General features: G+C 38.2%; 1 protein-coding gene across 3 annotated transcripts in view; it reads right to left on the bottom strand.

Annotated features, from left to right (window-relative positions):
• Positions 1 to 13,044, bottom strand: part of LOC115232408 (A disintegrin and metalloproteinase with thrombospondin motifs 7) — a 313,827-nt gene that overhangs the window by 230,239 nt on the left and 70,544 nt on the right. For all 3 annotated transcript variants that reach the window (XM_036511342.1, XM_029802264.2, XM_029802265.2), the window contains exon 3: positions 11,586 to 11,775. In XM_036511342.1, the coding sequence (XP_036367235.1) occupies positions 11,586 to 11,775 (190 nt within the window). The remainder of the gene's footprint in view (positions 1 to 11,585; positions 11,776 to 13,044) is intronic.

Raw genomic sequence — 13,044 nt, 5'->3', positions numbered from 1 at the left:
ATTTTGCCCGTTAAGTGACATACCTTGTCGATATTTTGCCAGCAAAGAGATATATGCCTTGTCGAGGTCAAGACGACCTCGTTGTAAAATGGATGAAGTTGACGTGAAATACTTGCAATGTATTTATGTCTGAAACAACGATTCTTCAACCTTTTCCCGATACACACACGTATATACATACTCTTTTACTTGCTTCAGTCATTTGACTGCGGCCATGCTGGAGCACCGCCTTTAGTCGAGCAAATCGACCCCGGGCCTTATTCTTTGTAAGCCTTGTACTTATTCTATCGGTCTCTTTTGCCGAACCGCTAAGTTACGGGGACGTAAACACACCAGCATCGGTTGTCAAGTAATGCTAGGGGGACAAACACAGGCACACAAACATATTCACACAGACATATATACATACATATATATGACAGGCTTCTTTCAGTTTCCGTCTACCAAATCCACTCACAAGGCATTGGTCGGCCCGAGGCTATAGCAGAAGACACTTGCCCAAGATGCCACGCAGTGGGACTGAACCCGGAACCATGTGGTTGGTTAGCAAGCTACTTACCACACAGCCACTCCTGCACCTATACATACATACATACATACATACGTATATACATACATACATAAAGGAGCTTTGGATCTAGGATAGAAACTGACTTACTCTATTGGCAAGAAATCTTGAAATAAAACTGAAAGACATAGATACGCACACTGCTGCCATGTTATTTCAGAGTTGGTGCACCCCGCATAGCACAACTTCTGGCTGAAACCATTGAACGTAAAAGTAAATGTATGTGTGAACCTCTATAGATGTTCGTGTGGGCGTGCGGGCGTGTCTTGCGCAAATTTATATTTCAATCGATGAATATTTGATAAAAGATGAAACTCGTAGGCTCTCGGCGTAACTTGAGCTGCCAAATGCCCTGTGAGTGAGTTATACATATACCTGTGCGCGTGTGTGTGTGTGTGTTTGTGTGTGTGTGTGTGTGTGTGTGTGTGTAGGTGTGTGTGTGTAGTTGTGTGTGTGTAGGTGTGTGTGTAGGTGTGTGTGTGTAGGTGTGTGTGTGTAGGTGTGTGTGTAGGTGTGTGTGTGTAGGTGTGTGTGTGTAGGTGTGTGTGTGTGTGAGTGTGTAGTTGTGTGTGTGTGTGTGTGTGTGTGTGTGTGTGTGTGTGTGTGTGTGTGTTGTGTGTGTGTGTGTGTGTAGTTGTGCGTGTGTGTAGTTGTGCGAGTGTGTGTAGAAAGATAGATAGATATGTCACGCTACATTATATTGCATACTCTACTTTTGCTTACATATGTAAGGAGGGAGAGAAAAAAGGAGAGAGAGTGGAATGAGAGAACGAGGAAGGGAGGGACAGACAGCCAGCCAGACGGAGGGATATAGATAGATATATTTGTGTGTGTATAGATACGCATGTATACACACGCACACACACACACACACACGCGCGCGCGCGCGCGCGGGCGCATATAGACGAAAATACATACACACGCCTGTACGTCTCTGTGTACAAATACGATAAAATGCCACTCTGGCTCCATTCAAGGTGACCTTCACTTCCTAATATACCTTAATTACAACTGTTTCGACTGGGTCAACAATAGTTAAACGTATTAGCCATGGAGACTCCACAATAACGTTGATTGGATACAGATCATAAGTCGTTTGGCTGGCAATCTAACACCCTATTAACTTGAAAGTCTGTCACTCCCTGTAGGGTTCACTTTGATCCATAATAAAATGCTTCCCCTCTAGTTTTTATTTATAATTATTACATTTATCATATGAGTACAGACCATATTTTAAATACTTTCTTATTTGCTGTTAACTGTTACTTGCTACACGGTATTTCCTTGCAAGCAATACCCGCCAAATCTTGCACTAAGCACACCCCAACATCGTGAAAAACAAAAAGGTTGCTGCTGTTGTAGTTATTAGCCCCAGGTCAGCGAAGATAAATAGATTTGTGGTCGTAGGCATTCCAAGCGTGACTATCAAGTCTGTTAATTTAGACAGTAGGTTATTTGATTCAGTATGGTCTTCTTTTTTAAGAGGATAGGGAGTAACTCGAAGGAGATTTAGCTATTATGTCTCACTTGAGCGAACTAGAGGATAACTTTGAAATAAACGCCGCTCTATACACTGTTTGAAAAATAAAAATGGAATTTTACGGGTGAGACGCCTGCCGTGACACTTGCAGCGGCAACTTAGTGTGCTCAGCTACCAGCCCAGGCTCCGCTGCTCGTCAGGCTGAAAAAAGAAAACTGCCAAAATGTCTGTCGTTTTCTGATAGGTTTATAGTCGGGCCTATGCCATTGAAGACCTCCGGCGTTCTCGCCCTCCAGCTGTCTCCTGTGGAAGAGATAGCTGTCTGCAAGTGCGAGCCACGTGAGTCAGAGTGGCTGTTTCAGCGCATCCTCCTTGCCATCTTCCAGGGCAACGCCTTTGCCATATTGTCTGCTGGGACCATGAGGCAGTCTGAATAACAGGTAATCGAGAGAATGTAAGGGTTTTGTAATTTATTGCCCGTGGTTGGCCAGTATGCCATCCTATTTTCGAGGGACCTGGTTTATTTCATCATGATCGATGAATGAGTAGAAATATATTTTACTCAGAATGAATAAGATCTCTTTCCTTCTCTCTCATATATATATATATATATATATATATATATAGTGAGAATTTACAAGAAACAAAAGACGAAGACGGTGTGTAAACAACAAACAGATGTATTAATTTAACGCTCAGGAAGTGAGAAATTCTTTTACGTTTCGAGCCTACGCCTTCGACAAAAAGGAACACACACACACACACATATATATATATATAATATATATATATATATAATATATATATATATATATATATATATATCATCGGTAAAACATAATCCGATGTGTGTGTGTGTGTGTGCGGAGGAGTGGCTGTGGTAAGAAGTTTCCTCAGTCACATAGATCCGGGTTTCAGTCCTACTGCGTGGCACCTTGGGCGAGTGTCTTCCACTGTGGCCTCGGGCCAACCAAACCGTGTGAGTGGCTTTGGTGGACGAAAACTGAAAGAAGCCCTTCGTATGTGTGTGTGTGTGTCCACTGCCGCTTGGGAGCCGGGGTTGGTGTGCTTGCGTCCGCGTAACTTACCGGTTAGGCAAAAGAGACTGATAGAATAAGTACCAAGCGGGGTCAATCTATTCGTCTAATATTACTCAAGGCGGTGCCTCAGCATGACCGCAGTCTAATTACTGAAATATTTTTATATAAGAGAGAAAAAGAGCTACCTAGTTGTATACTATACTTAATGTAAAATTATCGTTGCAAGGCAATTTACATTAAGTATGTTGCATAGATGTTTATTTTAATTTCGCATTGCTTCTAATGCATATAACGATATAAATAAGAAGGAATGCAGCGATGCGGAGTGTGAATATCAAGAATATTAAATCAAGTGAGATTCATTTCACTCCACTCGCTACTTTCATTCATCTCATCCATATTTTCTTCTCACTTCTCCTCTGCTACTTCTTCGTTCATTACTTAGTTGCCTTAGTAAAGTGGCCGTTAACATATTCTGTGTAGTGAGGAAGACATTTTGATAAAACTTATACTTGCAGTGAGGAGGAAAATACGTTATTTTAATGACTAATTCGGGTTAAGATAAATAAGGGAGATAACTCGACAATAAGTTAATATCCAGTAGAAGATGTGAAGGCGCATGGCTCAGTGGTTAGAGCGTCGGGCTCACAATCATGAGGTAGCGAGTTCGAGTCCCGGGCCGGGTTGTATATTATGCTCTCGAGCAAAACACTTATTTCACGTTGCTCCTGTTCACTCAGCTGTAGAAATGAGTTGCAACGTCACTGGTGCCAAGCTGTATCGACCTTTGCTTTTCCCTTGGATAACATCGGTGTCATGGAGAGAGAAGGCTGGTATGCATGGGCGACTGCTAGTCTTCTATAAATAACCTTGGCCGGACTTGTGCCTCGGAGGGTAGCTTTCTAGGTGCAATTCCGTGGTCATTCATGACCGAAGAGGGTTCTTCACCCTTTTATACAGTAGAGGAGAATTTGATCCTTGTCAGTTTCCTTCTTTGGTTTACCTGTCCTCTTCACTCCATTAACTTGATTAATAATTTTTATCTGGTTATTCTTACGCAGAAGCGTCCACACAGTCCTGCAGCCCCCAAGTAATAGCAGCTAAATATTCCTCAAAAGTATGCCCTAAGGTTTAAGAAGAAAAAAAAAGGATGGAAACAAATGATTTAGCCCCAGATAAATTTTAAAAGAGAGGATGATCACGATTGGATTGCTCTTGATTCATCGACCAAGAAAAGACGAAAGGCAAAGTTGAACTCATTGGAATTTGAATTTCGAACGAATAGAATTGGGACAATTACTGCAAGCTCTTCTATCCGACGCTTTAATGTCTGTCAATATTCCGCTTTTCACGCCGCAAATTGACAAAATCCACACCTACACCTACTTCATACAACTCCACATACATGTGTAAGTGTGTGTGAGTACATGCACTATGTATATATATATATATATATATATATATATATATATATATATATTATATATATATATACACAGGGTGTTCGGGCTAAAATTGACAATTCTTTTAAGTTACCCTTTTTCACGAACAGCTTGATGCATTGGTAAGCAGAGGCGTTGGAGAGCATTAAGACTAAAGACGTAGTTGAGAAAAAGTTAACTGACATAGAGGACTGGAAACTATCTGAATAATGGAACAGTTAATTGCATCATAATGTTTCAGGTCGGGAATCAAAACGCCGACGTCATCATTGCTACTCAATGCTCTGTCATCACTGTAAAGGATGTAAGACTTAACATGGACATCATGAAAATGAAGTTCTCTCAAACTGTGATGGTCTTTGTGTGTGTGTTTGTAAGTGTCTTCAGTGAGGGTGATGTCATGCCTACTAATGTCCTTGAACAGGGCCTTAGGCTCAATTCAAATGCCTACGTGAAGCTGCTAGAGACTGCAATCAAATGTTGGCTGAAAAGAGCTGCTGCTGGAAGGCCATACGTGTGGCAACAGTACTTAAGTCCTTGACATATCTCTTGAAAGTGACAGAAGTGGTTATGGAAGAGTGTTTGCGACTTCACTAGCTCCAATTTCCGGACTTCTAATTCTTCTGATTGTAACCCTAATCATTCACTATGTGTGGGACGCGGTTGAGGAAGACGGCAACAGTTCAGACTACAACGCCAAGACAAAACTGGTGACCAAGGTGGTTTTCAGAGATTATCCCAGGGAGACAGCGAGGAACTTGCTATAAAGGTAGGTAGTAATTTTACCTTGTCCTTATTCTTAGTGCAAGTTTTGAGGAGAGCAGTTCGATCTTAACAGCTATTTTTTCAAAGCTATAATGGAAGTGACAAAGGAGCATATTCGGCATATTTTGCCTTATGAGTTCAATAAAGGTAACAACGCAACGGAAAGTGCGAGAAATATTAATGCAGTATAGAGGAATCGGACAATAAGTGTAAGCCAGTGTCAGCGGTCATTCCAGAAATCCGAACCGGAAACTACAGCCTAGAAGTCGAGCCTCGTCCTGGAAGATCTGTAGAGCTTGACGAGGTCGTCCTGCAAATCTTGGTGGAACAAAATCCTATCGTAACTGTTGATGAACTAGCAGAGAAGCTTGGATTTGGTCATTCAAGAATTCATCGACACCTACGTGCCATCGGAAAAGTCAGCAAATTGGGTCAATAGGTTCCTCACAAACTTTCCGAGTCTTAACGCGAGCAGAGAGTGAATGCTCTCACGTCTCACGAATTTATCTTTTTTGGACAGAATAGTGACTGGTGAGGAGAAATGGGTTCTCTATAAAAATGTCAAGCGCCGAAGACAGTGGGTAGGGAAAGGAGAAACACCGGCACCCCAAGCCAAAGAAGGTCTTCAACCACTTAAGCTGTTGTTATCTGTTTGGTGTGATATGAAAGGTTTAGTTCACTTTGAACTTTTAAACCCAAGCCAAATGATAACAAAGGAGATCTACTGTGAACAGCTTGAGTGACTTAAGTCAGCGCTAGAAGAAAAACGACTGCCTTCGGTTTCAAGACGAAAGGTGTTCTTCCATCAGGATAATGCTCGGCCACATACAGTGAGGATGACATTCCAAAGGCTGGAGCAGTTTGGATGGGAAACGATGCCTCACCCACCATATATGCCAAACATTGTCCCATCTGATTATTATCTATTCTGCAATCTTCAAAATCATTTGGACGGATAAAATATGAATTCTGTAGACGAGTTCAGCACAGTACTGGAGGAGTATTTTTCGTGACGGACAAGTGAATTTTGGAAGAGGGACCTTGCAAGACTACCAGATAGATGGAAGAGCATTGTAGAAAATGAAGGAGAGTATAATTTAGATTAAAAAAGAACTTTGTTTATCTTAAATTTGAAAAATAAAAGAAGTATAAAAAAATCTTATGAGAAGGGGTGATAATCTGAAGAATTAAGGATGCTCCAAAGTCGACATACGATTGAGGAAAAGAACAGTCTTATTGTCCGGATTTAAGAAGACAGTCGTGAAACGTGTTTTAATAGCCATCATCTGCATAACACTAGTCCTGGCTTATCTCCAGTAGCCATTTAATTATGACACATCCTCTAGAGAGTGAAATAATATAACTGAATCAGGAATTTATGTTGTAAGGCATTTGATATACCTGTATTTGCCCGTGGTTGAGATTTTATAGACACACACACACACACACACACACACACACACACACTTATGTGTGGAATTGTATCTGTAAAGAAACAGTTTTAAGCGTTTGGTATCCATGGCTAGCAGGCAATCGACAGCAAAATAACTTGTGTAAAACATTCTGTGTTGAATAGAAGAGCAACTCTAGACGAAAGCATTAAATGGTTTATGAGCAACTGAAATGAATGGGCACATTAACTGGAATCTTCCATCCATTTAGATTCTCTTTATAAGGAAAGAGATACATTTCAGACTGACCTTTATAAAGCAAGCAGCCAGAAGGTATATATATATATATATATATACATATATATGTATTACACACACACAGAGTGAGAAATAGCGAGCATTCGTAAATGAATGCCTGGCTATTTTAGCCTTCTATCTTCGATCTGTACTTTTGGAAATGTCTGGCTAGTTTCAAAATGTTTGTATAAAAGTGTCAGTGAAATAATAATAATAATAATATTGCAGCCAGTTTCTGGACGTATGTCAGGGAAAATATAGTGCATTCTTCTCGTTTTTATTTCGCTACGGAATTCCATTGAAAACCGGTTACCCCATACAAAACTAATACAAGTGTCTTAACAATTAAACTCCTCAAGTTCTTGTGTCGTTGTCGTTATTGTTCTTGTTCCTGTTTTTATTTTTAATGTTGTACTTATTGCTGTTTTGTTGTTAGTAATCGACAAGTATTTTATTCTGTCTGCTAACATATTTGTATTTGGTATTTTAATGTTATGTAATTGTGGTAGCGCACATTTAATGTCATCGTGACTATCTGAATTGCCCTTGCCTACTGTAGCATCACGAATTTTACAATAAGCAATGACTGAGAGATGCACACGACATTGACATACTTTTTTCTCAGAGGAAAGGATATGCTTAAACTCTACAGATGAAGCCAATTTATTGACAAAGGGCGACGTGGTGAATAATCTTTTGTCAGTACATTACATTGATACATTTTATGTTTTAACTGTAGTTACACAGCTTGAGGCTGTCGTTTCGCAGAATTTTTGGAGCGCTAGACACGCCTTGCGGTATTTACACCGGTATTATAAGGTGGCGAGCTGGCAGACACGATAACACGCCGGGCGAAATACTTAGCGGTATTTCGCCTGCCGCTACGTTCTGAGTTCAAATTCCGCTGAGGTCGACTTTGCCTTTCATCCTTTCGAGGTCGGTTAAATAAGTACCAGTTACGCACTGGCGTCGATATAATCGACTTAATCCATTTGTCTGTCCTTGTTTGTCATCTCTGTGTTTAGCCCCTTGTGGGTAGTAAAGAAACAGGTATTCACACCGGTTCTTTATGTTCTGAGTTCAAGTCATGCTAAGGTAAACTTTACTTTTCAGGCTTTCGAGTTCGATAAAATGAAATATCAGAGTGGTACTAGATTCGATTTGATTGACTATCACCCGCCCCACCAATTTGTAATTTTTGTACCTATGTTAGAAACAAATGTAAGGATAGCTATCGGTACACACACACACACACAATATGATTATATATATATATATATATATATAATATATATATATATAAATTAGAAAAAAACCACCTTTTATCGATTCAACAATGAACAGATTAAATTATACCATATAGAAAAAAATTACATCCTATAGAAAAAATTAAATAAGATAAAAACATATGCCAATTATTAAGTAATGTGCACATTACTTAGTAATTGGCATATGTTTTTATCTTATATTTAATTATTTCTATAGGATGTAATTTTTTTCTATATGGTATAATTTAATCTGTTCATTGTTGAATCGATAAAAGGTGGTTTTTTTCTAATTTATATATATATATATATATATATATATATATGTCGTTACTGTCCTGTTTTTGTTACCATTTTTTACCCCTCTGCGAAAAGATCTCAAAATTTTAATTGATTTGCTTTTCGCAGGAAGGAAAGTTTCTTGTCGAAGATACGTCTCGCTTTCACCTTCGAAACGTAGAGTAGATGAAACCATAGCGACTGAAGAAGGGTTTTTTTCTTTGTGTTAATTGTCCTGTACTCATATATGCGTGTATATGTACATGTAGAGGTAGGTACGTACATATATGTTATATATATGCATATGTTTTATTATTAATATATATATATATATATATATATATTATTATTATTATTATTATTATTAATATCAGTTGGAGGGGATCTCAGTGATGATGGTTATGAATGCAGTAGCACACGAGCGTGTACTTGACAGGCAGGGTTCCCCGAAGTAATACTGGTGAACATTCCCAGGCTACCATCCAATCTGTAAGTAATCAGTACAATCTTAACTAAAATTATATTATATACTCTGTAAATCCAGTTTCTATAGCACATACCACGCAGTGAAAAGATATAATAAATGAAGATGATAACCGTCGGTTCAATTCATATTATATACGTTTCTATAGCATAGTAATTTATTTGCACATCATGTATTACATAATCTTCAATGATATTACCTAATTTTCGTTATTTAATATGATGCAATTACCTGCCATCTCGCTCGGTGTTATGAACTATCGAAGGGATAGATTTGTCTGTAGTTTCAACGAATATTTATCTAATCCATTTTAAAGACACCTTTTCATTATCAAGATAATGTTACGGTATCTCATTTACAGATCCGAATCCTTTCAAGGATGTCTCTCCTTCCTTCTGTATAATCTTGTGTGTGTGTGTGTGTGTGTGTGTGCTCTACTTTATCAACTCTGCAAAGATGAAAGGCAAAGTTGACCTTGATGGAATTTGAACTTATACCGAAAAGAATAGAAAAGAATTGTGTAAACTATTCTCTTCCTCTCTCTTGACCAACTCGCTGCCATGTATCTGTGTGCGTATATAAATATATATAAACACACACACTATATATATATGCGCAGGTAACACCATTTAATTGTGTTCTCGGGTTTAGTCCCTCTACATGACACCTTAGAAGTTCTAAAATTTTTCTGCTTAGCAAAAAGCATATAGGAGGTACATTTTAATCAAATAAATATAACAATTTTTTATTTAGGGACATGATCTTCACCCCTTGTTCTGGAGGATAGCACAGTACTTACCTGTCCCTCAGTTTATCGTTCCTAAAAGTACGAAAAGCAAACTGGCCTAATAAGATAGAACTTAAGCTGTTTATCCTGCGGCCTCAAAGACGCTTTCTCTAATCGGGGAAATGCAAGAAAAAACAGAAAGCATTAAAAAGTATTAAACTGAAAACTAATCACATCAATACTCAATGAAACAGACCCTAATTAAAATTTATGATTGTCAGCTGACTCAGAGTCAGTATTGATTGCTGCATTGATGAAATTCTGGATTACCAACCACAATATCATTCCTTGTTTGATAGTTGGATATCTAGCATTGATTCACCAGACCACTAACAAATATGTCTAAACGTCAATAGCGCAGTTCATTCAGCAGTAAATACACGTGCTATTTGTAAATACAGCAAACCGTTAAAAGAAATAATATCACATGTAAAGTGAAAGAGAGCTGTGTTCGTCTGCAGGGTTAAGTTATGCCTTCTTCATAGAGGTAAGATAAGGACTGTTAGACCCACATTTTAAATACATTAGATGAAGCTGATAAACTTGAAGTGCTTGCTGTGACTACTCAATGACTCAGGTCATAGGTCGCATGGTTGAGAAAATTCCTTTTGCATCCACATTATTCCAGATTCAACTCCATTACACGCTACTTTGACTAAATTTTTGTGTTTGTAATTTTAGGGAAGGAAATAGCGCAGAAACCCGTTGGTTTTATGTGTGTGTATGTATATATATATATATATATATATATATATATATATATATATATATTTCTTTGCTACCCACAAGGGGATAAACATAGAAGGGACAAAACAAAGGGATTAAGTCGATTACATCGACCCCAGTGCGTAACTGGTACTTAATTTATCGACCCCGAAAGGATGAAAGCAAAGTCGACCTCGGCGGAATTTGAACCCAGAACACGTGACAGCAGACGAAATACAGCTACGCATTTCGCCCTGCGTGCTAACGATTCTGCCAGCTCGCCGCCAAAATATTACATATATATATATATATATAATATATATATGTGTGTGTGTGTGTGTGTGTGTGTGTGTGTGTGTGTGTGTGTTTAACAGATGGATTGTGGTTCGCTACAGCTGTTCCAAACGTGCTTTTTTATTGATGAACTGAAGTATTACATCATTAACAAAGACATTTTCATCAGGTGAATACAGATAAGAATTAACAATTAGAACATTTCAAGAAAAAGAACTTTGTGCCAGATGACACGACCGATCCAAATTCAGTCAGATATATGTACATGCGTGTGTGTGTGTGTTCAATTATATATGTGTGTGTGCGTATGTGCGCCCGCACCAGTGTGAGACACGTATACAAAATTGCTTCGTCAGGTAAAAATATTGTATGGTAGTTTTTCCGACCGGTTATTCTCCATTATGTCAAAGATGACTTATATTTCATTTCGTATGAATTCGATAAAATAAATACAAGACAAACAGCGAGCGATTGATGTAATGTAATTGACTAAAATCTATAAAGGAGATCTCCCAGCATGTCTGTAGACTATTTACTGAAACCAGTAAAGGAATTAAGGGGTAGAAAATGAACTTTTACGTAGAAAGATTAAATGTCTGAGAAAATTGGAAATATATTTTCACGCATCAAGCGAAGTTTGTCGAAAAAATTTATACACACACACACATATATATATATATATATATAAGAGAGAGAGAGATAGAGAGAGAGAGAGAGAGAGAGAGAGTATATCGTATTTTCAGTATTACGTTTATTCTAAAAGCAAAAGGGAAGCTATTATTTCTTACCGCCAACAGAACAGGGGGTTGATTTATATTCCGTTTTCTTCTCAGCTGAAGCACCATCAGAAATATCCTTGAATTGAGGTAGGACAGAACGTTTATATACAATGTGTGGATGTTTCCCATTGGCACCAACTGAGTGTCCTTTTATTGGTTCTATGAAATAATCACCGTCTTGGGATTGCAAATGGCCAGTCTGAAATGTATGAAATTAGAATTGAATTTAATTATTAATTTAAACATTGATACACTTATATTCATAGACACATGTATGCCTACACATACAAAGTAGATATTGTACAACGCTTATTAATTGTTTAAACATCGTATAACCGGATGTAGAACACAATGCAATGAATAAATGTGTTTATATATTTTTTTTTCGCGCCCTTTTTAAAGCCTAGCCAGGCTCATGGGCCCGGTTTCCCGGTTTCAATGGCGTATGTGTTCCTCAGCTGGATGGGACGCCAGTCCATCGCAGCGTTACTCATTTTTGCCGGCTGAGTGGACTGGAGCAACGTAAATTGAAGTGTTTTGCTCAAGAACACAACGCGTCACCCGGTCCAGGAATCGAAACCACAATCTTACGATCATGATGCTGACACCCTAACCACTAAGTCACGCGCCTCTCTCCACACACACACACACACATATAAAATATTTGTTTACTCAAGTTTCACTCAGTTGTGGTCAGCCAAGTGTGAATCTCATATATACAGAGTTGGCCAAAAGTCACTCGACAGTAAATCAAAATTCCATAAATACTTAATATTCAGTTTCAGTTATGAATGTTTAATAACTGAATACTGTGAGTTAAAAACCACCATTTTGTTTTCAACATTTGTCTATTTATTAACGAAGTCAAATATAAAATTAGTTTTTGTTTTAATCTTTGAATTATATGGAGTTTGATTTACTGTCAGGTGACTTTTGGTCGACCCTGTATCTTATGAAAATATATATATATATATATATATATATATAACTGCTATCTCTAGCAGACAGGTATCCTGTACAGATGAATGGTAAAGACTCAGAAACCATGGTCTACTGGTCTTATCAAGTTGGAGGGGAGTGATTCGTTCTGAACTGTTTTAAGGTCAATAAACAACTGGAAATCTGCTGGAAAAAATACATTTGACAAGCCTATGGGTCGCCCAGAAGCTACCACCAAGCAAATGGACGATGCTGTCATACTAATTACCAAAAAGTCACCCAGAATGTCTTCCGAAGTTATTCAAGGTACCACTAGAAGACGACAATGTTCCTAGCCAAAGGACAATTCGTAGAAGATTATTTGATACCAGCATTAAGTCCTACAAACCTTCAAAGAAACCAAGGTTAACCTTGAAATATATTGCTGATCGTTTGGCATTTTGTCAAAAGTATAAAAATTGGTCAGTCGAACAATGGAAGAGAGTTATGTTTTCGGATGAAACGCCGATGTCATAATTTTATGCATTTT

The sequence above is a fragment of the Octopus sinensis genome, linkage group LG2 (genome assembly GCF_006345805.1).
Source record: "Octopus sinensis linkage group LG2, ASM634580v1, whole genome shotgun sequence".
Lineage (NCBI taxonomy): Eukaryota > Metazoa > Mollusca > Cephalopoda > Octopoda > Octopodidae > Octopus > Octopus sinensis.
Note: the sequence above shows the minus strand (reverse complement) of the source record. Positions and strands in the feature narration are given on the sequence as shown.